The sequence below is a fragment of the Melozone crissalis genome, unplaced genomic scaffold (assembly GCF_028551555.1).
Source record: "Melozone crissalis strain CALT ecotype California unplaced genomic scaffold, PUWL_Pcris_2 ptg000114l_1, whole genome shotgun sequence".
Lineage (NCBI taxonomy): Eukaryota > Metazoa > Chordata > Aves > Passeriformes > Passerellidae > Melozone > Melozone crissalis.
Window position 1 is genome coordinate 553,602 of NW_026535891.1, and position 23,102 is coordinate 576,703.

The 23,102-nt window shown below is 51.6% G+C and overlaps 2 protein-coding genes across 5 annotated transcripts in view; one reads left to right on the forward strand and one right to left on the reverse strand.

The window, feature by feature from the left end:
- The window catches only part of BCAN (brevican), a 31,332-nt gene extending 21,688 nt beyond the window's left edge, over positions 1-9,644 (forward strand). For all 4 annotated transcript variants that reach the window (XM_054292813.1, XM_054292812.1, XM_054292814.1 and 1 more), the window contains 5 exons: positions 254-412; positions 2,937-3,019; positions 4,904-5,048; positions 6,581-6,763; positions 9,483-9,644. In XM_054292813.1, the coding sequence (XP_054148788.1) occupies positions 254-412; positions 2,937-3,019; positions 4,904-5,048; positions 6,581-6,763; positions 9,483-9,508 (596 nt within the window). In that variant the 3' untranslated portion in view covers positions 9,509-9,644. The remainder of the gene's footprint in view (positions 1-253; positions 413-2,936; positions 3,020-4,903; positions 5,049-6,580; positions 6,764-9,482) is intronic.
- Positions 9,645-12,250: 2,606 nt separating this feature from the next.
- Positions 12,251-19,813, reverse strand: HAPLN2 (hyaluronan and proteoglycan link protein 2). The gene is made up of 6 exons (XM_054292822.1): positions 19,587-19,813; positions 19,290-19,403; positions 17,819-18,169; positions 15,973-16,089; positions 15,158-15,343; positions 12,251-12,981 (listed from the first exon to the last, which is right to left on the reverse strand). Exons 2-6 carry the CDS (start codon positions 19,375-19,377, stop codon positions 12,698-12,700), a joined length of 1,026 nt encoding a protein of 341 aa, XP_054148797.1. The 5' UTR covers positions 19,378-19,403; positions 19,587-19,813; the 3' UTR covers positions 12,251-12,697.
- Positions 19,814-23,102: the final 3,289 nt, after the last annotated feature.

Here is a 23,102-nt window from a genome sequence, read left to right on the forward strand (position 1 = left end):
AGTGCCATGGGTGCCATGTGAGTGCCCTGGGTGCCACCCTGCCCATGTGAGTGCCCTGGGTGCCCATGTGAGTGCCCTGGGTGCCACCCTGCCCATGTGAGTGCCCTGGGTGCCCATGTGAGTGCCCTGGTGCCACCCTGGCCACGCTGCCCAGCTCTCAGCAGCCCGGCGGGCACACAGGAGGGGCGATGAGGAGTTTGGGGTGAGGTGGGCTCCGTGCTCACCCTCTCCCCTCTGCCCTGGCACGGCTCAGCCCTGAGGAGCTGCAGCCCGGGCTGGGACAGCTTCCAGGGCTCCTGCTACCGACACTTCTCCACCCGGAGGAGCTGGGAGGACGCCGAGAGCCAGTGCCGGCACCACGGGGGGCACCTGGCCACCATCCTGACCGCCGAGGAGCAGGACTTCATCAACGGTACGTGACACTGCTGCTGTGTGACCCTGCTGCTGTGTGACACTGCTGTCCCCTCCCTGCTGCTGTTGGTGTGTGACATTGCTGTCCCCTCCCTGCTGAGCCCTGTGGGGCTGCGAGTTCACAGAAGGTGGAGCCCGGCCCTGCAGGGATGGATGGACACACAGACAGGCCAGGACAGGGATGGTGCATGCAGAGACGTGGGAGCAGACAGGTTCAGCCCTGAAATGTGTCCGGAGATGGGAACAGAGCTGGGGAAGGGGCTCTGGAGCATCTAAGGGAGCTCAGGGAGGGCTCACAGGGGACCTTTTCACTTTCTATAATTCCCTGACAGGAAGGTGGAGTCACTTGGGGGTCAGAGAGTGTCCAGAGAAGGGAACAGAGTGGGGAAGGGGCTCTGGGGGTTGGGGGAGAAGGGGAGAAGCCCTGAGGGTTATGGTGGGAGCTCAGCCTGGAGAAAAGGAGGCTCAGGGGGGACCTTGTCACTTTTTACAGGATGGAGTCACTTGAGGGTCGGGCTCTGGAGAGTGTCCAGAGAAGGGAACAGAGTGGGGAAGGGGCTCTGGAGCTCCTGAGGGTTATGGGGGGAGCTCATCCTGGAGAAAAGGAGGCTCAGGGGGGACCTTCTCACTTTTTACAAGGTGGAATCACTTGGGGGTCGGGCTCTGCTCCCAGGGAAAAAGGCTCAAGAGCAGGAGAAGCAGCACCAGGGCAGGGTTAGGTTGGATATTGGGAAAATTCCTCCATGGAGATGCTGCCCATGGCTGAAGGGGTTTAGGAGACCTGTGGATGTGGCACTTGGGGACAGAGGTGCCCCTGGCTGTGGGGGATGGCTGGGCTCGATGATCTTGTCCCTTTTCCAGCAAAATCCCGCAGTCCAGTGATGGCTGGGCAGAGCAGCAGAGGGGTGGGTGTGTAAATTTGAAAATTGGGTGTAAATGTGAAGGCAAAGCCAGGACCTGCCTGAAATCAGCCCTGGAGGGATGGGGGAAGGCAGAGCAGGGGAGAAGTGCTGTGGGAACGGGACAGGGAGCAAAGAGCCTGAAGGAACTGAGGGCGGCGGAGGAGGAAGGGGCAGGAGAGACCTGACACGGACAAAAAGGGACACAAAGAGACACAAAGGGACAGGCAGGGACTGGCTGGACCTGAAAGGGGACTGGGAGAGCCAGGTGCAGACAGGTGGGGACATGCAGAGACAGGTGGGGACTGGCAGGGCGGGGTGGCGACTCACAGGGACAGATGGGGACCTGCAGGGTGGGTGGGGACAGGAGAGGACAGGTGGGGACCTGCAGGGCCAGGTGAGAACTGGCAGGGCAAGGTGGGGACCAGCTGAACCAGGTGGGGACAGGTGGGGACCAGGGGGGACAGGCGAGGACCTGCAGGGACAGGTGGGACTGGCATAGCCAGGTAGGGACCTGCAGGGACAGGCGGGGACGGGTGGGGACTGGCGGGGACAAGTGGAAACCTGCAGGGACAGGTGGAGACCAGCAGAACCGGGTGGGGACTGGCGGGGACAAGTGGAAACCTGCAGGGACAGGTGGAGACCAGCAGAACTGGGTGGGGACAAGTGGGGAGAGTTGGGGACCTGCAGGGAGAGGTGGGGACCAGGAGGGACAGGTGGAGACCTGATGGACAGGTGAGGAGTGGCATAGCCAGGTAGGGACCTGCAGGGACAGGCGGGGACCTGCAGGGACGGGTGGAAACTGGTAAGGCAAGGTAGGGACCGGTGGGGCAAGGTGGGGACCTGCAGGGACAGGTGAGGACAGGCGGGGACAGGCGGGGACAGGCGGGGACAGGCTGGGACAGGAGGGGACAGGCGGGTCCGGGCTCTGCCGCCCTCTCCCGGCCGGTCCTGTCCTGCCTCCCCGGGGCTGAGGGGCAAAGGGGTTCCCCGATGTCCCTTTGGGGTGTCCCCAAACCTCCCAGAACCTTCCTGCTGCAGGACAAGGGACACCCCCAGGTCCCAAATCCCCCTGAGCGCGGCCCTTCAGCCCCCTCCTGACACCTGGCTGTGTCCCTGTCCCCAACACGCCCCGTGTACCCCAGGTGCCCTCCAGCCCCTCCTGACACACCTGTGTGTGGCCTTGGCTGTGTCCCTGTGTCCCACACCTGGCTGTGTCCCTGTCCCCACCACGCCCCATGTCCCCCAGGGGCCCTTCAGTCCCCTCCTGACAGGTGGCACCTGGCTGTGTCCCTGTCCCCAACACACCCCATGTTCCCAGCAGCCCTTCAGCCCCTTCCTGACACCAGGCTGTGTCCCTGTCCCCAACATCCCCTGTGTCCCCCAATATCCCTTCAGCCCCTCCTGAAGGTGGCACCTGGCTGTGCCCCTGTCCCAAACACGCCCCGTGTCCTGTCCCCACCATGCCCCGTGTCCCTTAGCAGCCCTTCAGCCCCCTCCTGAAGGTGGCACCTGGCTGTGTCCCTGTCCCCAACATCCCCTGTGTCCCCCAATATCCCTTCAGCCCCTCCTGGCAGGTGGCACCTGGCTGTGTCCCTGTCCCCAACACCCCCCCGTGTCCCCCAGACCAGTACAGGGAGTACCAGTGGATCGGCCTCAACGACCGCACCATCGAGGGCGATTTCCAGTGGTCTGACGGGAGCCCCTTGGTAAGTGGGGCTGCCACGCCCTGGGTGCCCTCACAGGGTGGGCACCACCAGCCTGGCACCTCCTTATCCTCCCCCCCAACTCGGGTTTTGGGGCTCCCAAACAGGAGCTGCCTGCCTCACCTGGCTGAGCATCCCCACTCCTAGCTAAGCTAACAGCAAACCTCATAGCACGACTAACTGTTGTAATCACACTTTTCAACTGATCTGCCTTCACAGTTATCCTAACAGGAGCTGCAATCCTACTTATTGCCTCTTTCACCCTATACAATCCACCTTATTGCCTCATTCACCTTATGCATGCTCATAATGACACAATGAGGTGTTGCAGACATGTTTTATGAAAAATCCTTTCCTTAGGGTTTTTCCTTCTGAGAAGCTGAGAAGCTTCAAGAACAAAATACAAAATATTGATTATCTGCTGCTGTGGAATGCAACAAGTAGATTTTTGATTAGTCCATGTTGGTTGTTTCTAATTAATGGCCAATCACAGTCTGGCTGGCTCAGACAGAGAGCCTGAGCCACAAACCTTTGTTATCATTCCTTCTTTTTCTATTCTTAGCCAGCCTTGTGATGAAATATTTTCTTCTATTCTTTTAGTATAGTTTTAATGTAATATATATAATAAAATAATAAATCAAGCCTCCTGAAACATGGAGTCAGATCCTCATCACTGCCCTCAACCTGAGACTCCTGTGAACACCGTCACAATGAGGCACTGTCCCATCCCACATCACATCAGTCCAAAACTTGTCCACACCAAAACATCCCCTCATAGCCCTAAATATAATCCCCATAATGCTCCTAATCCTCAAACCTGAACTAATCTCTGGTATCCCCATATGCAAGGATAGTTTCAACCAAAATATTAGACTCTAAAAAATAGAAGTTAAACCCTTCTTACCTGCCGAGGAGAGGTAAAACCAGCGAGAACTGCTAACTGCTATCTGAATATAAAACCTCAGTCTCCTTACTTTGTAAGGATAATAGTAACGCAATGGTTTTAGGAGCCACTCATCTTGGTGCAGGTCCAAGTGAAAGTCATGGACCTCTCACTAGTCCTAAATACATTCATGCTGTGAAAAACGCCAATCACTTGTTTTTAAAATTTTAAAAGTTTAATAGTAATAAAATGTTTATAAGAATAGTAATACAATTAGAGTAATAACAAATTGGACAATTTGAATTAGGACAATATGAGACAATAGAGACCAAGAGTTATGGATGTCCGGGTACCTTTTTCTGGGCAGCACGAGCTCGAAATAGGACCCATGTTAACAAAGGATTAACCCTTAACAGCAACAGCCTGTTGCATATTCATACACTTCATACATGATGCATAAATTCCATTCAAACAAAGGATTCTGTCTGGTCATCGTCAACTTCTTCCTCTGAATCCTAACAGCGCCTTTGAAGTGGGAAGAAGTTAGTTTCTTCTGATAATGGAGCAATAAATTAATTTTCTCTGAAAGATTCAGGTGTCCTGTGGCTGCTATCTTGCTGCAAGTCCTTTCTTTAAAAAAGCATCCTACATAGCATCGTTTGTATTTTAACAATTTTTATAACCTAAAACTATATTTAACACAGTCCTTAAGAGAATTAACACAGCATTACTTTCTAACACAACACATATCATATTCACTTTAATATTTGCGAAAAGCCAATCATAAAATACATTTTTCACAATACTCTTAATCCCAGTAACCCTCTCCACCTCCATCCTATTTCCACTTCTATCCAAGAACAACCCCAGGGAGCCACACCTGGGCTTTGCCATGGAGATGGCACCTCTGTCCCAATGGGGGTGGCACTGCCAGGATGCTGCCCCCCACACCTGCGGGGTGTGCTGGATGCCCCCTGCACCCCCTGTGCCCCCTGTGCCCACAGCTCTACGAGAACTGGCACCCCGGGCAGCCTGACAGCTATTTCCTCTCGGGGGAGAACTGCGTGGTGATCGTGTGGCACGACGGTGGGCAATGGAGTGATGTGCCCTGCAACTACCACCTGTCCTACACCTGCAAGATGGGGCTGGGTAAGCTGGGTTGTTCGTGGAAGCATAGAAACCGCACAATTTTTGTGAAATTGTAAAGTTGTAAATTTGTGAAAATTGTAAATTTGTGAAAGCTGCATGTTTATTACAGCAATTATTAGGATGGCTCCCCTTAAAATGACATGAGTGCCTCTGGGAACTCCAGATCCTTCTTTAGCTCCCTCTCAAATCCATACGCATGCAATTGCACAATTGGTCATAATTTCATTGTTTCACAAGTTCACAGTAGGTTCATACATATTCATTTTTACAAATTTCACGTGACATTTGCCGCTAATTTTTCTTTATCAGCAAGAATTCCTGGTTCAGGTTGCCCTGCTCTGTCTGCCCTCCCCTTTAATCTCTGTCCTTCACTGAAGCAGTTTCTTAGAGCATAGGTTTTCAGGAGAACAGGCAGTCAGATTAAACAGCAATGTTCGCAAGCTACAGAGCTAACTCAAAGATGTACATTTCACCTCAATCAAAATGGATTTCTGGAAAATTTCCACTCTGTCTCACCCCCCACACCGAGGAGGGGCTTCGCCACCACCTCCACAGCGGGGAAACGAGTCCTGGGCATGGCACCCTCAGCCTGTTTGGGCTTTCTGGGGCTTGCTCTGGGCTGGGGGGGCTTTGCTGCAATGCCCCTGTTTGTGCTCCAAGCTGGGGGGGCTTTATCCCCATTTGGGCTCTGAGCTGGGGGGGCTTTCCACTGTTTAGGCTTTCTAGGCTGGGAAATGCAATGTTCCTGTTTGGGCTCCAAGCTGGGGGGGCTTTACCCCGTTTAGGCTTTCTAGGCTGGGAAATGCAATGCCCCTGTTGGACTTTCTGGGCTGGGAGGGCTTTATCCCCATTTGGGTTCCGGGCTGGGGGGGCTTTACTGCAATGACCCCGTTTGGACTCTGAGCTGGGGGGACTTTACCCCTGTTTGGGCTCTGGGCTGGGGGACCTTTATCCCCATTTGGGTTCTGGGCTGGGGGGGCTTTACCCCTGTTTGGGCTCTAAGCTGGGGGGGCTTTATTGCAATTCCCCTGTTTGTGCTCCAGGCTGGGGGGGGGCTTTATTGCAATATCCTTGTTGGGGCTCCAAGCTGGGGTGGCCTTAACCCTGTTAGGGCTCTGGGCTGGAGGGTCTTTACCCCTGTTTGGGCTTTCTGGGCTGGGGGGGGGGCTTTATTGCAATGTCCCCATTTGGGCTTTTGGGGGCTTTACTGCAATTCCCCCTTTTTGAACTCTGGGCCGGGGGGGCTTTACTACAATGCCCTGTTTGGGTTGTCTGAGCTGGGGTGGCTTTATTGCAATGCCCCCATTTGGGCTCTGAGCTGGGGGGGGCTTTACCCCCATTTGGGCTCCAAGCTGGGGAGGTTTTACCCCCGTTTGTGCTTTTTGGGCTGGGGGGGCTTTACTGCAATGCCCCTGTTGGGGCTCGGGGGGACTTTATCCCCCTTTGGGCTTTCTGGGCTGGGAAATGCAATGTTCCTGTTTGTGCTCTGGGCTGGGGGGGGCTTTACTACAATGACCCCCCCATCCTTGCAGTGCAATGCGGGCCCCCCCCTGCCCTCATCAACGCCCGAGCCTTCGGCAGAGCCAAGCAGCGCTACGAGATCGGCTCCACCACCCGCTACCGCTGCCGGCCCGGGCTCACCCCGCGGCGCTCGCCCATCATCCGCTGCCGTGAGGATGGCACCTGGGAGCCCCCCCAGCTTTCCTGCCGGCCTGGTGAGTGCTGAGCCTGCCCCCGAACCCCCCCATCTCGGGTTGTGTTGATAGTTGCTGCCCCGAGATGTTGTCTCGGTTTTGGAAAGAGAGGAGTCTGCTAAGGAAGGCAGGAGGCTCCCCTGAAATGGAGAATGTGAACCCTCCCCACCTCTCTGAATTGCTATAAATTTTAAATTGAGGGGCTCTCAGGAAAAAATATGGGAGCAGGAAATAACAGCTCTTTAATAGGGAAAAGAAAAAAAATATAAGAAGATAAAATAAACAATGCAGTTCACTAGAACAACACTGACAGAGTCAGAACCCAACCTGACACCCTGTGGGTCGGGGTGTTGGTGGCAGTCCCATTGGAATTGTGGCTGCAGCCCTCCTGCAGTGTCAGGGGTGGTTCTGTTGGAGCAAGAGGGATCTGTAGAGAAGGATGTATTCTTCCTCTGAAGATCCAGTGGAAGAAGAGACAACTGCTGCTCCTCTGGGAAATCCAATGGAGAAAGCCGTGCTGGTGTCTCAAAACCTCTGGATTATATCTGGGTAGCAATGCTTGGCTCCTCCCCCTGGGCGGAGCATCTCCCAATGGGATGTTATAGTTCTTATCAGCCATGCAGTGACATTCAATAGTCTGTTATCAGCAGATGTCCCCTTCCCAGGGTGGTGTGAATGTGGTCACTCAAAGAGAGAGATAAAGCAAACTGCCCACTTGACAAAGATAATCTGCCATACAGATGGTAATGGAAAACATCTTGCATTGCAATCTTCAACAGATGTGCAGGATGTCTCTGTTTCGGCCTGTGCGGCTGAAGAACAAGTCTGCACTGTTCAGTTTTTGGTCTTGAGGTTGTGTATTAATTGTTATCTATAATTTTTTTTCTGCCCAGCTGAGGTCTGTGACACCGGCAAGGGGGGATATTTACAGACACAAACGAGATGGGGCTGCTCTGGAAAGTGCCTCGAGCTGTTTTATTTTTCAGCATCAGTCTCATTACATGGTTATGGCAATGGGAAGATGCCAACAGCTCACATTCCAGGCAGCAAGCCAAAAATCTTAATGTTACAACTTACTTTATAAGCTTCTTGACCAATCACACAAAGCAAAAGCACATTGACAGCAGTTCTATCCAATTACCATAAGCACAGGTACCTTTGGTTGAAACAATGCTTACTTATTTCCTATACAATACCTGCTTGTGAGCCTTAGAACACAACACACAGAGCTCCATTATTAACCTTTAACCTTCCTAATATCTTGCTAGATAAACTTTCTGCAGCTTAGAGAGCTATTCAGACAAGCGTTAATACACAGGCCATTGTTCTATCTGTCCTTGCTTTTTCTACAGTTTAAATAATTTTTCTGCTGACCTATCTCATGGCTGCTGCTTAGTTCTACTCACAGTTCTGCTGTCTCTGGGGCCTGCCTTTTGCAGCTTTCCCAAAACCCTCTGATTTTGTGGATTCCCACAGTCTGCTCAGCAGAGCAGCCACAGGCACTCTCTGTGTTGTCCTTTTATACTACAAGCTACGTATAACATATTTACACTTAATTCCCAATACCCATCACCTATGTTAGACAGTGCACTTCTATTCTAAATATAACATATTTATAATTACTTCCCAATACCCATTACCTATGTTAGACAGTGAGCTTCTACTCTAAATATAACATATTTATAATTACTTCCCAATACCTATCACCTCTGTTAGACAGTGAACTTCTACTCTAAACCAATCCCAAAGTGCCAGCATCACAGCAGAAAATGGAGAAGAAGAAGAAGAAGAAAGGCTGGACATGCCCAGATTCCTCCATCTTGTCCCCATAACCAAAAATCCTAAAATCTACATTTTTTACCCTGTGATCATTTTGTTATTACACCATTCAAACCTGTGTGACTTTCACGTCCTCATACAAAGCTGGTAACTCGCTCCAAGGGTCAAAATCAAATCCCCAGGTGCTCTGGGCAGCATGCCAGTGTTATAAATGATGAAATTGAGAGCCAAACTTATAAGAAAATTTAGCAATGATTTATTAATTTGTCAGCAAGACCGAGTTTCGATCATCAAAAACCACCACAGCCAAGGGCAGCGTCGTGCCCGGGTTTGGCGCTGGGTGAACACACGGACCTGACCTCCAAAATGTCAGAGTCTCCCCTGTTCACAATTGCTGCTCCACGCAGAGAGTTTTTATACAGTTTATTCTGCCCGAGGTAGAGATGACCGAATGTTCTTTGTGTTCCTTCAAATGATAACCGCGGCTTTACATGTGCAGAGCTAGACAAAAGTCCAGTCCAGGTGTCCAGATGTTGTCAGAGAACTTCAGGGAAGTCAGTATTCAGATGTAACAGGGTGGCACCGGTAATCATCATGGCAGATATAATCTTCGAGGTGAAAATCACTCTTGAGTGGTCCTGTGACCCAGGGAAGCTGGTGATTATCACCTGGAAGCTTCTATTCTTACGTTAAAAACTCCGAAGTTATCTCAACTTAGTCTTGGAACTAGATGAATATGAATAAGACACTGCTCTTGACCAGGGTGGTCAAAAGACATAGTTTGGATCTTACAATATTTTATACATTAATAGCATGAATTATCTCTATCATATACTACATCAGGGTCTCCGAGCCCCCTGACGGGGTCTTCGACAACTCTGGCCACCCAGGGGGATGTACTGAGTTCTGACACCCCTTTGGTGGTGCTTTCCCTTCATCTGGCACTTCTGTGTCCCCCCAGGTGTGGCTGAGCCCCCCAACAAGTGAGGGGGTCCCCAGTGCCTGGACTGGTGTGGATGGCGACAGCACTGGGGGACCTCGATGGAGTGAAACCTCGCTGTTGGGTGTCTGCCCCCTTTGTTTGTTTTATATCTGTACAAAAATATCCTAAAAAAAATTAAAAGAGCCCATTGAAAGGAGCCCCCAGAGCCCCAAAATGCAGCGCAGGAATTTTGTCCTCAAAGTCACAGCAGAGCTGAAATCCAGAGGACACCACGGGCAGAGACGTGCCAGCATCACCCTCCCATCCAGCTGGGGGTTGGCATGGGGACATCCGAGCTCTGCTGCAGCTCAGCGCCCACCCAAAGGGGTCTGGGGGGGCTCCTGCACCTCCCTGGAGAGGCAGAAGCTGCTGCAGCAGGCTTGGAGTGGGGACCTGCTGCCCAAACCCCCTCCCCGTGCTGCTGTGGGCATTAAAACCAGTAAACAGATGGCACAGAGTGGTGAGCTGGTTATTTGCGGAGGGGCTGGCACAGGGGTGGGTGGCACTGCACAGCCCCAAAGCAAGGAGGGTGGCAGCAGGGGGGAGCCTGGGCACAGAGACACCCCCAGGAGTCACAAAAACAGGGATAAACCACCCCAAAATGCCCCCACATTCCAGAGACATCCCCAGGAACCACAGAAATAGGGAGAAATCACCCAAAATGCCTCCACATCCCAGAGACACCCCCAGGAGTCACAGAAACAGGCGGAAACCACCCCAAAATGCCCCCAAATCCCAGAAACACCCCCAGGAGCCACAAAACCGGGTCCCAAAGTGTCCTCACATCCCAGCAGAGCTGGGCACCCTCAGAAGCCACAGAAATGGAGACACCACCACTCCTGTGGGGAGTCCCAAACACCCCACAGGGTGTCCCAAACACCCCACAGGCAGTCCCAAACACCCACAAGGAGTCCCAAACGCCCCAAAAAGGTGTCCTAAATACCCCACAACTTGTCCCAAAACACCCACAAGGTGTCCCAAACACCCCATAAGGAGCCCCAAACACCCCGCAGGGTATTCCAAACACCCCACGAGAAGTCCCAAACACTGCACAGGGAGTCCCAAACACCCCACGACGTGTTCCAAACACCCCATAAGGTGTCCCAAGAGCCTCACAAGGTGCTCCAAACACCCCATAACATGTCCCAAACGCCCCACAGGGAGTCCCAAACACTCCATAACATGTCCTAAACACCCCACAATGTGTTCCAAGCACCCCACAAGTAGTCCCCAAACACCACACAAGGTGTTCCAAAGAGTCCCAAACACCCCACAGGGAGTCCTAAACACCCCATGAGGAGTCCTAAACACCCCATAATGTGTCCCAAACACCCCACAAGGTGTTCCAAACACCCCACAGAGAGTCCCAAATGCCCCACAAAGGTATCCCAAACATCCCACAGGGAATCCCTAACACCCCATAATGTGTCCCAAACACCCTACAACATGTCCCAAACATCCCATAAGGAGTCCCAAACACCCCATGTGTCCCAAATACCCCACAAGGAGTCCCAAACACTCCCCAAGGAAGTCCCAAACACCCCACAAGCCTCAAGAGGTGGGACATGGGCACCCTTTCCATCAGGGGATGCACCAAGAACCCACACCCAGCCCTACCAGAGGATGCACAAACCACCCAAACCTTCTGGGAGAAGATCACCCCTCCTTCCTCACCTCCAGCTCTCTGCCCAGGTGATGAGCTCTGGTTTCCCACCACTGTCACTCACATATTTTATGAAAATCCTTTCAGTAGGATTTTTCTCCTGAGAAGCTGAGAAGCCTCGGAAAAAAAAAAGCTAAACAATAACTGATGGCTGTGGAATGTGGTCTGGAGATGGTTCACCAACGGGTGCATCTTTGGTCTCATGTGCATTGTTTTTACTTGATGACCAATCATGGTCCAGCTGGGTTGGACTCTCTGGTCAGTCACAAGATTTTATTATTTATTCCTTTCTAGCTTTCTGACATCTCCTTTCACTTTCTTTAGTATGGTTTTAGTATAGCATTTTCTTTTAATATAATATATATATGCCATAAATAATAAATCAGCCTTCTGAAACATGGAGTCTAGGTGTTCTTATCTCTTCCCTCGTCCTGGGGACCCTCAAACACCAACAAACCACCACTGTCCCAGCTGTTCAGCCCAATGTCCTCACTTGCCCACAAAGCAGTAGGAGCCCTAGGTCCTCCTTTCTCTTTCTTTAGTATATAATTTTCTTTTAATATAATATATACATCATAAAATAATACATCAGCCTTCTGAAACATGGAGTCACAATGTTCTTATCTCTTCCCTTGTCCTGGGGACCCTCAAACACCACCACACCAGCGCTGTCCTGTGTGTCCCCAAACCCCACCAAACCACCCCTGTTCCAGCTGCCCAGCCCTGTGTCCTCACTTGCCCACGAAGCAGCAGGAGCCGTAAGTCCTCCTTTCTCTTTCTTTAGTATATAATTTTCTTTTAATATAATATATACATCATAAAATAATGCATCAGCCTTCTGAAACATGGAGTCACAATGTTCTTATCTCTTCCCTTGTCCTGGGGACCCTCAAACACCACCACACCAGCGCTGTCCTCTTTGTCCTCAGACGCGGCCAAACCACCCCTGTCCCAGCTGCTCAGCCCTGTGTCCTCACTTGCCCATGAAGCAGTAGAAGCCGTAGGTCCTCCTTTTTCTTTAGTATAGTTTTAGTGTATCATTTCAATATAATATACATAATAAAATAATAAATCAGCCTTGTGAAACATGGTGTTCTCATCTCTTCCCCTGTCCTGGGGACCCTCAAACACCACCACACCAGCACTGTCCCATGTACCCCCAAACGAACACCACCATACCACCGCTGTCCCAGCTGCTCAGCCCCGTGTCTTCACTTGCCCACAAAGCAGTAGAAGCCGTAGGTCCTCCTTTCTCTTTTTTTAGTACAGTTTTAGTATTTAATTTTCCTTTAATATAATACATACAATAAAATAATAAATCAGCCATCTGAAACATGGTGTTCTCATCTCTTCCCTTATCCTGGGGACCCTCAAACACCACCACACATGGGCCGTCCCCTGTGTCGTCAGACAAACCCCACCACACCAGCGGTGTCCCATGCGTCCTCAAACACCGCCACACCAGCGCTGTCCTGTGTGTCCTCAAACAAACACCACACCAGCGGTGTCCCAGCTGCTCAGCCCCGTGTCCTCACTTGCCCACAAAGCAGTAGGAGCCGTAGGTCCTCATCTCCTTGCTGGGGAAGCCGAAGCTGCGCACGCCGGGCTCGGGCAGCCCTCCGCATCGCTGCCGGGGCGTGGTGATGGGGTAGCGCACGCTGCCGTCCGCCAGCCAGCCCCCGTCACAGCGATCCAGCTGCGAGAACTTCCAGGCTGAGTAGAGCTGGCCCACCTTGGCCAGGGCAGCACCCTGGTTTCGGCACGCCTGCGCCGCCTCCTTGAAGTTCAGGTGGCCCCGGATGAAGTAGACTTGGCCTGGAGGATGGAGAGGGTGTTGCGTTGTGATTTCAGGGTTTAGCTCAGAAATTCAGGTCCCTCCCCTGATAATTCCCTCCCAGGTGTGTCAGTCACCTCTCCTTTCCCCTCCCAGCACTGTCTGTCAGTCCTGGAATTCCAGAAGGGCATTGAGTGATTGGCACATTCAAACCCCTGGGGGAGCGCTGGGCCATCCAGGTGTCCTTTGTCCCTCTCCTCCTGTACCTGCTTGGTGACTCCCTACCCCTTCCCTGCCCCTCTCCCCAGGGTTAAAGGAGCAGCAACCACGGGCTCAGGGAGTTCTGTTGGAGCTGGTGCTGCATTCAGAGCCCTGTGGGCCAGAATAAAGCTCTGCATCCAAACCCTCCATCAGAACCGACTCCTTTCCTTCACCATCACCTTAAAGCTTGTCCAGCAGAGATAAACCCGAGGAAGAGACCCTGCTATGGGGGAAGATCCATCCCACCACCACCAGAGCTCCTGCAGGCCTGGACTTGTCTCCATGCACCCAACTGCAACATCTAGCCAGCCAAAAGTGTCTATGGGGTGAAACACCACATACCCAGCCAGCCCAAAGTGTCTCTGGGGTGAAACACCACAGTTGCCACTATTTGGTTCAGCATCAAGGGCCAGACAAGCTCAGGCATGTCCCATCTGGCTATATTGGTAATATTCCAATATAAGAGGGGACACGGCAGGTGAGCAACCTTCCTGCAAACAACTGTCACCGTCACATTTGCTGAAAAATCCCCTTGCCCAGGATTTTTCTCCTGGGAAGCTGAGAAGCCTCAGAGAAAAATGAAAACAATATTATACGATTTGCTTCTCCTGTGTTTTGCTGCTTTGGACATTGTTTACCAACAGGTGGCTGTTTCATTGGTTTCATGTGAATGAAAGTCCACATGTGGCCTTGAAGTTCAGGTGGCCCCAGATGAAGTAGACCTGGCCTGGGGGATGGAGGGGGGACACCACAGGTGAGCACCCTTCCTGCAAACAACTCTCACTGTCATATTTTCTGGAAAACTTCTCTGCCCAGGATTTTTCTCCTGGGAAGTTGAGAAGCCTCAGAGAAAAAGGAAAACAATAATTCTCTGATTTGCTTCTCCTGTGTTTTGCTGCTTTGGAATGTGGTTTGGACATTGTTTACCAACAGGTGGTTGTTTCATTGGTTTCATGTGAATTGTTTTTCACTCAATGACCAATCACAGCCAAGCTGTGTCAAGGCTCTGGAAAGAGTCACGAATTTTTCATTAGTATCTTTTAGCCTTCTGTCTGTATCCTTTCTGTATTCTTTAGCATAGTTTTAGTATAGCATTCTTTAATATAATATACATCATAAAATAGTAAATCGGCCTCCTAAGAACATGTAGTCAGATTCATCACTCCTTCCTTCGTCTGGTGCTCCAGATTGCAATGCAAGATGTTTTCCATTACCATCTGTATGGCAGATTATCTTTGTCAAGTGGGCAGTTTGCTTTATCTCTCTCTTTGAGTGATCACAATCACACCTCCCTCGGGAGGGGACATTGCTGATAACAGACTATTGAATGTCACTGCATGGCTGATAAGAACTATAACATCCCATTGGGAGATGCTCTGCCCAGAGGGAGGAGCCAAGCATTGCTACCCAGATATAATCCAGAGGTTTTGAGACACGAGCATGGCTTTCTCCACAGGATTCCCCAGAGGAACAGCAGCTGTCTCTTCTTCCACTGGATCTTCAGAGGAAGAATACATCCTTCTCTACAGATTCCCCTTGCTCTAACAGAACCACACCTGACACTGCAGGAGGGCTGCAGCCACATTTCCAATTGGACTGCTACCAACACCCCACAGGGTGTCAGGTTGGGTTCTGACTCTGTCAGTGTTGTTCTAGTGAACTGCATTGTTTATTTTTTCTTCTTATATTTTCCTTCCCTATTAAAAAACTATTATTTCCTGCTCCCATATTTTTCCCCGAGAGCCCCTTAATTTAAAATTTATAGCAATTTGGAGGGGTGGGGAGGGTTTTACATTCTCCATTTCAGGGGAGGCTCCTGCCTTCCTTAGCAGACTCCTTTCTTTCCAAACCAAGACATCTGCGTAACCCGCAAATGCACGAAACAACCTGCTGCAGATCCGGGTGGGCAGCAGGGCTCGGGGGCGTTGTGAGCAGCACAGGGGAACGTAGCACTACCTTGAAGGGCAGAAGTGAAGCAGAAAGCATCGAATCTGTCCTTCTGCTTGTCCCTGGCGCCGTAGGAGCGCACCCCGGGCAGGAGGAGGCGGCCGCCGCACGGTTCCCGCGAGTTGATGATGGGATAGTGCACGGTCCCATCCAGGATCCAGCCAGCATTGCACCAGTCCAGCCCCTCTGTCCAGGCTGTGGGGAGAGAGGCAGCTCAGTCATGGTGTTATAGGTAAAAGCTAAGTTATGCTAAATTAGGGTGTTGTTCAATTATATTGTATTAATTATGTTATATTAATTGTATTATGTTAAGAGTGGAATGTTCCAGGAGAACGGTCCAGAGTTTGGTGGAAGGGTGGTCTGGCAGGGCAAGGTGAGGTTGAAGAGGGATTGGATGGAAGATTTGACCATCATTTGAAGTCCTGCAGAAACAATTGGTCCAGAATAAACGGTGTTAAAGACCAATGAGAAGCCTGGAAATGGATCAATCACCATGCAGATCCAAAATGGACCAATCCTGGACTCCAAGGGGGCTATAAATGGGGGGAGTTCGGTTGGGTCAGGGTTCTTCATTTTGGAAACTTGTTTTGTGGGGACAACCCAGTGCACCTGGGGGTAGCGCACTGTTCTGGTTTTGGCTTGCTGTGTGGGTGCTTGGGCTTATCCTGGGGACTCCATTCCTTGCAGCCATTTTAATAAACAAGAACCTCTTTCTCCAGAGAAAGTTTGGCCTCGTTCATATTCATAACACTGGTGTTTCCCCCCTCCCCATCCCCAGACAGGCGTGGGTTTGGGCTAAAAAGGAGGTTTTTTGGGTGCTTCACCTTTGTAGAGTTGCTGGTAGGTGGCAAGGCGAGAGTCCTGCTGCTCGCAGGCTCGCTTGGCTTCGTGGTAGTTGAATTTGTAGCGCCCATTGCTGGGCTGGTAAGGGAAGACGACACCTGGAGGGACAGAGATGGGGTGAGGGCAATGCTCTCCCCAAGGAGGGTTTGACTCAACACCTCTGGGGATTCAGTGCTGAATTTAAGGCTGGGGAATGGCCATGCAATGGGGGTGGAGGCACAGAGCCACAGGCACATTCCAGCTGAGCATCCCCTTCCTGCCACATCCCCCAGGGATGGACTGTAGCAGCCACAGGGCCTGCAATGTCAATTGATAAGAAGATAAGAAATGCCTAGTCATGATGACTGGACCAAGAGACCTCTCTTCTGCCTTCAGACCCTTGTTATCTCTCTCTAAGACCACAGGTGATATTCACCTCGACCCTTACTCTTGGACTATTTCCCAAAACCCACATACCCTATATAAACCCCAATTTCTGCCCAGTTCAGGCAGAACTAGGGGTTTATATAGGGTATGTGGGTTCAGGACAAGAGCTGTCACTGTCACCCTTCACGGAAGCTGCCAATAAAGACACATCTGTGGAACCTCATACAACTCCTCTTTCATCCCTGTGTGTGCCGAGGCATTCAGCAAGCAAAAAGCTTAAATTGCTAAAGAGCTGAATTCACCAAAGAGCTGAATTCATCAAAGAGCTGATCTGACTTAAGAGCTAAGCTGCTTGCTAAGATTGCCTGCGGCTGGGAGCCTGCCTGAGGGACCTGGGCAGGTTGTGCTGAGTGGTACTTCTCTATCTGGGACACCTGTGGCATTCACATTCTCTAAAAAACTTCCTTTGCCCAGGGTTTTTCTCCTGGGAAGCTGAAAAGCAGCGAGAGAAGTCTCAGAGAAAAGGAAAACAATTCTTATCTCATTTGCTTCTCCTGTGTTGTGCTCATCTGGAATGTGTTAGGAGATTGTTTACCCACAGGTGATTTTTTTATTGGACTCCAGTGTGAGTTGTTTTGACTCATTGGCCAATTAGGACCAAGCTGTGTCGGGACTCTGGAAAGAGTATTGAGTTTTCATTATTATCTTTTTAGCATTCAGTAAGCATCTTTTCTGTATTCTTTAGTACAGTATAGTATTCTTTAATATAATATAGCATAATAAAGTAATAAATTAGCCTTCTGATAAGATTGAGTCAGGTGCATCATTCCTGCCTTTGTCAGGGGACTTTGTTTACAAGAGACACCCATGGCAGCCGGGGTCAGATGGACCCCAAAACCTCAGACTGTTATAATGCACCCTAAGCTCACCCTCGAAGTGCAGCGTGAGCGAGATGCTCTCACCCTCCAGGGATCATTCCAATCTCACCCTCAAGGTGCAGCATGAGTGAGATGCTCTCATCCCCCAGGAATGACTCCAATCTCACCCTCGAGGTGCAGTGTGAGCGAGATGCCCTCATCCTCCAACCCATTGACCAGCTGGCAGCATTAGCACCCCTCATTCCCCAGGGATCATTCCAATCTCACCCTCGAGGTGCAGTGTGAGATGCTTTCATCCCCCAGGGCTGTACCCCAATCTCACCCTCCAGGTGCAGCGTGAGTGAGATGCCCTCATCCCCCAGGGCTGTACCCCAATCTCACCCTCAAGGTGCAGCGTGAGCGAGAGGCTCTCATCCTCCAGCCCGTTGACCAGCTGGCAGCATTAGCAGCCCCTCATCCCCCAGGAATGATCCCAATCTCACCCTCAAGGTGCAGCGTGAGCGAGAGGCTCTCATCCTCCAGCCCGTTGACCAGCTGGCAGCATTAGCAGCCCCTCATCCCCCAGGAATGATCCCAATCTCACCCTCAAGGTGCAGCGTGAGCGAGATGCTCTCATCCTCCAGCCCATTGACCAGCTGGCAGCGGTAGCGCCCCTCGTCCTCCAGCGCCACGTTGCTGATGGTGAGCGAGGCGTCGTAGCGGTGGCTGTGCCGCAGGCGCACCCGCGGGCTCAGGGGCCCGTAGTTCTTGTGGAACAGCCCGTTGGTGATGATGATGATGTTCTCCCCGTAGTTGGCCGGCTCCACCTTGCTCCACTTGACGCGGTAGTTGCGAGGCAGAGCGCGCAGCACGCAGGGCAGGGTGGCCGTGGCACCGCGCTGCGTGTGCACCGTGGGGTGCAGGGGCTCCAGCAGGTACTGCAGGTGCAGGGGGGCTGCAGCCCCCCAGGTGGGCTCAGCACCACCCCTCTGACACCCCCAGAGCAGCCTCAGCCCTCACCAACATCTGATGGTTTCTGTCATCCATCCCAGCTCCTCTGCATCAACCCTCAGCAGTGTCTGATGATTTCTATCACCCATCCTGGCTCCTCTGCATCAACCCTCAACCCTCAGCAGTGTCTGATGGTTTCTATCATCCATATCCTGGCTCCTCTTCACCTCTCCTGCACTTTCAGGAGGCACAGCTCAGTTCCTGCCCAGACTGGACCCACCCAAAAGCACCTCCCCTCTCCAGCACTGTGTCCAAACAGCAGTGCCCAGTCCTTCCTGCAGGCCCTGCACTCTACAGGGGCTCCACATCCATATATACATATATACATATATACATATATACATATATATATATATATATATATATATATATATACCAATAAATATACATATATATATATACATTTATATAGGGGTCCACATCCTGTCCCCCAGGCCCTGCTCCCTATAGAGCCCCACATCCTGCCCCCCAGGCCCTGCACCCTATAGGGCCCCACATCCATATATATACATATATATAGGGCCCCACATCCTGCCCCCCATTCCCTGCTCGCTATAGGGTTCCACATCCATATATATCCATATATATAGGGCCCCACAACCTGCCCTCCAGGCCCTTTTCCCTACAGGGTTCCACATCCATATGTATACATATATATAGGGCTCCACATCCTGCCCCCCAAGCCCTGCACCCTACAGGGCTCCACATCCATATATATACATTTATATAGGGCTCCCCATCCTGCCCCAAAGGCCCTGCTCCCTTATAGGGGCTCCACATCCTGCCCCCCAGGTCCTGCACCCTACAGGGCTCCACATCCATATATATACACATATATCCATATATATACATATATATAGGGCTCCACGTCCTGCCTCAAAGGCCCTGCACCCTACAGGGTTCCACATCCATATGTATATATATACATGTATATATATATTTATATATATAGGGCCCCACATCCTGCCCCCCAATCCCTGCACCCTATAGGGCCCCACATGCTGCCCCCTAGGCCCTGCACCCTATAGGGTTCCCCATCCTGCCCCCCAGTCCCTGCTCCCTACCTGGGGTCCCCGTTGGCCTCTGGAAGATGCTGGACCCTGGGGGTGCTGCCAGGAGCCAGAGGCAGCCGAGCAGGAGCAGCCTGTGCATCCTCAGAGCCGGGGGCAGGAGGGACCCTGGGGGGAAGAACAGGGGACAGGGACATGCAGTGGGGCACCCCCCAGCTTTGGGGGGGCCTGGAGGGTCTCACCCTGCTCTGGGGGGGCTCTCTGTGACATTTGCTGTGCAGAGAGGACATGGCTTGCAGGACCCCACTGCCCGTGCCAACTGTCCTTGCTGGCACTGCCCCGCTCTCTTACCGTGCCCAGCCAGGTCCTTGGGGGATCCGCTGTGCCCATCCAATGCCCCGTGCCCACGAGCAGCTCCTGCTGCTGCCCTCCTCTGTCACCAACACCCCATGGTGGGGCTGGGGGTCCCACGAAGACAGAGGTGACACGGGGACACACGGAAGGTGGCGAGCAGGTGCTCCCAGCCAGCCCTGCCCTGTCACCGCACTGGGGCGGGCAGTGCCCTGGCACCCCCCTGGCCCTTGATGCCCGCTCCCATGGTGCCCTGCCCTGTCACCGTCTCTTCCTGCTTTCTTCTCTTTTATTTTGTCCCCTCTCCAACACCTCCCCGAGGAGCGCACAGGGAGGAGGAAGCACAATTTCCCATTGTGAGTGTCTTTCTCTTTATTGTTCTGCTCGGCAAAACACAGTGTGCCCGGGTAACAAACATCCCTTTATCTGCAGGGCACAGCTTTGGGAATTCAGGGAAAACGACTCGGAATTCAGGGTGGACGACTTCAGTTCTGCATCGGCCTCCAGCAGCCTCTTGGGCTGGCAAAACCCCCCCTTGTGCTGGGATGGAGCTCTCTGAGCCCACAGACAGCAGGGCAAGGGTTAATTTTATTCCCCTCTCTCTGCTCCTGATGGAGGGATGATGTTCCCTTTGGGAATTCAGGAAAAACCTCTTGGGCTGGCAAAGCCCCCCTGTGCTGGAATGGGCTCTGTGAGCCCACAGACAGCAGGGCAATGGTTAATTTAATTAATTAAATTTAATTTCCCCTCTCCTCATCCCTGATGGAGGGATGGTGTTCCCACCCCTTGAGGCTCTGGAGGGTTGTGCAAGGGGGCTGCCCCACCACTCGAGTGCCTCTGGATTTATCCTGCCCTCCAAAAAGGCATCAGAGAGGCTTCCCCAGCATCCCCTCGGGCCAGGAGCAGAGCACAGGCACACAATGGTGCTGTGTTCTGGGCTGCCACAACTCCTTCCTTCCCCAGGGTCCATCTCCAAGGATGGAGGAAGCTTTTCTTGAAGGAAGCACAGGACAAGCAGTGACTGTCCCCAACACCAGCCTGGCCTGGCCATGGCACACACAGCACAGCAAACAGCCCCACAGGGGAGAAAGGCATCGGGGTGCCCTCATCCCCCCACCTGCTCCCCAGTCCCCCCAGCCTCTTTTCAAGGAGGGACATCAGTTTTGGTGGCAGCAGGTTGAACTGGAAGCTTCTTTGTAGGAGCATCAGGGAGTAGGATGGTAAGGATGGACGGAGATGAGAGATCTCTGAAGCCAGGTCCTGGAATTTGGGGTTTATTGCAAAGGGCCTGGGTGCAGGGCCCTGCTGGGATTTGGGGTTTATTGCAAAGGGCCTGGGTGCAGGGCCCTGCTGGGATTTGAGGTTTATTGCAAAGGATCTGGGTGCAGGGGCCTTTTGGGATTTGGGGTTTATTGCAAAGGGCCTGGGTGCAGGGGCCTTTTGGGATTTGGGGTTTATTGCAAAGGGCCTGGGTGCAGGGCCCTGCTGGGAGCTGCAGCCACAGCTGGAGCAGGCCCGAGAGAAGAGAGGGGGAGAGAGGGTGAGAGGGTAAGACAGTAAAAAGGGTAAGAGAGTAAAAGGGGTAAGAGGGTGAGGTTCCCGTTACAATACAATAAATCTTCTTCTGTGTTGAATATTCTAATTCTCACTAACCAATCTAGTACAATATACAAATCCTATAGCATTTCCATACAGCCTATAAGAATCATTACATTACCACACTGTGTTACATTTTAAACCCTAAAACCTCCTCTTTGGACCCCTTCTGCCAAGCTGTAGGGTCTGCTCTGAGCCTTGGGCCTGTCTGCAAGCAAAGGGTGTTGTTCCATCACAAGGGGATTACCTTCAGCAGCCACACCATTGTTTTCCAGTTGTTCAGTAACTGAGGGATCTCAAAGCTTCCTTTCATTTCAATCTCACTTATAGTTTCTATATTCACAAAATCTTTTGCCAGACAATCATATTTTACGGCTTTCCTGTTCCATCTTCCCCAACGCTTCTTCCAGCTCAGAATGCTCAGAACTTTGTGATCATCGCTGTGATGAGCAAAAGGAGCCTGTAGCTTTGCTCTCCCGGGCTGAGGGAGGCTAAACTGGAGCAGCAGCACTGCGAACTCCTCCCTGCAGCTCCTCATGGTCATGGGCTGGGTCCGAGGCTCTTCATGGAGTCTGTCATCTCCCTCCCTCACACTTCCTGTGCCCACGGCTGCAGAAGCACGTCCTGTTCTCCCCTGTGAAAAATGCATGTATTTTATGATTGGCTTTTTGCAAATATTCAAATGAATATGGTATGTGTTGTGTTAGAAAGTGATGCTGTATTAATTCTCTTAAGTAGTTTTAGGTTATAACAAAATGTTAAAATAGAAACTGTGCTATGTAGGATACTTTTTTTAAAGAAAGGACTTGCAGTGAGATAGCAGCCACAGGACACCTCAATCTTTCAGAGAAAGAGAATTTATTGCTCTCTTATCACAGGAAATGAACTTCTTCCCACCTCAAAGGCGCTGTCAGAATTCAGAGGAAGAAGTTGACGATGACCAGACAGAATCCTGTATTTGAATGGAATTTATGCATCATGTATGAAGTGTATGAATATGCAACAGGCTGTTGCTTTTAAGGGTTAATCCTTTGTTAACATGGGTCCTTTTTTGGGCTGGTGCTGCCCAGAAAAAGGTACCCAGATGTCAATAACTCTTTGTATTTATTCTCTCACATTGTCCTAATTCAAATTATCCAAATTATTATTACTCTAATTGTATTACTATTTTCATAACCATTTTATTACTATTAAACTTTTCAAATTTTAAAAACAAGTGATTGGCGTTTTTCACATCCCCCAGCAGCAGCTCTGGATTTCTTGGCTGCAGGATGCTGATTCCCAGCTCTGTGCTATCACAGACGAGCTGTTTCTCACATTTTTCCCAAGTGAAGGCACCAGCTACAGTCCCCAGCCCTCAGCAAACCACAGCCCGAGGCAGAACACTTGCAAGGGCTCCCATGTGTGACTCATCCCCCTTTCCCACCCTGTTAGCACCAGGGTTTGACCCCAGCCCACCACTGCTTATCTGAGTTCAGAGTTTGGCCCAGCGCTGTGGGAAGGAGTCACCCAAGTGACTTCCCAAGTCATTTCTCTGCTCCTTGTCTCTTTTTCTCCCTTTTTGGGATCTGCACCCACTCTACAACACCTCTGCAGCAGCAGAGGCAGCCAGAGAAAAGCCAAGGAGCCCCTGGTGCTCAGATTCACCAGCATCTGGCTGGCTCCATCACGAGCCTCTGACTCTGCTCCTTGTTCTTAAAAACTCAGATTTTCCTTCTCTCCTCTCGACCCCACAGGAAACCTCACCCCCAAAGCCTCCTGAACACTCATTTTTCCTTCTGACCAGGGAATTGGAGCCAAGCTTTGCTGAGCCAGCACCTCCACAGCAGGTCAGGCCCTTGTGCATCACCCTCCACCTCCACTGCCTAACCCAGTCCCCAAAACCCACCGTGCTTCCACAACGCAGAGGCAGAAATCTCA

Excerpts from the sequence above, each read along its gene's own strand:
- HAPLN2 (XM_054292822.1), bottom strand. The coding sequence starts at position 19,377 with ATGCACAGGCTGCTCCTGCTCGGCTGCCTCTGGCTCCTGGCAGCACCC. Across the intron at positions 15,344-15,972 it reads CTACCAGCAACTCTACAAAG|CCTGGACAGAGGGGCTGGAC; the intron begins GTGAAGCACCCA and ends CTCTCCCCACAG. Across the intron at positions 12,982-15,157 it reads CTTCACTTCTGCCCTTCAAG|GCCAAGTCTACTTCATCCGG; the intron begins GTAGTGCTACGT and ends TCCATCCTCCAG.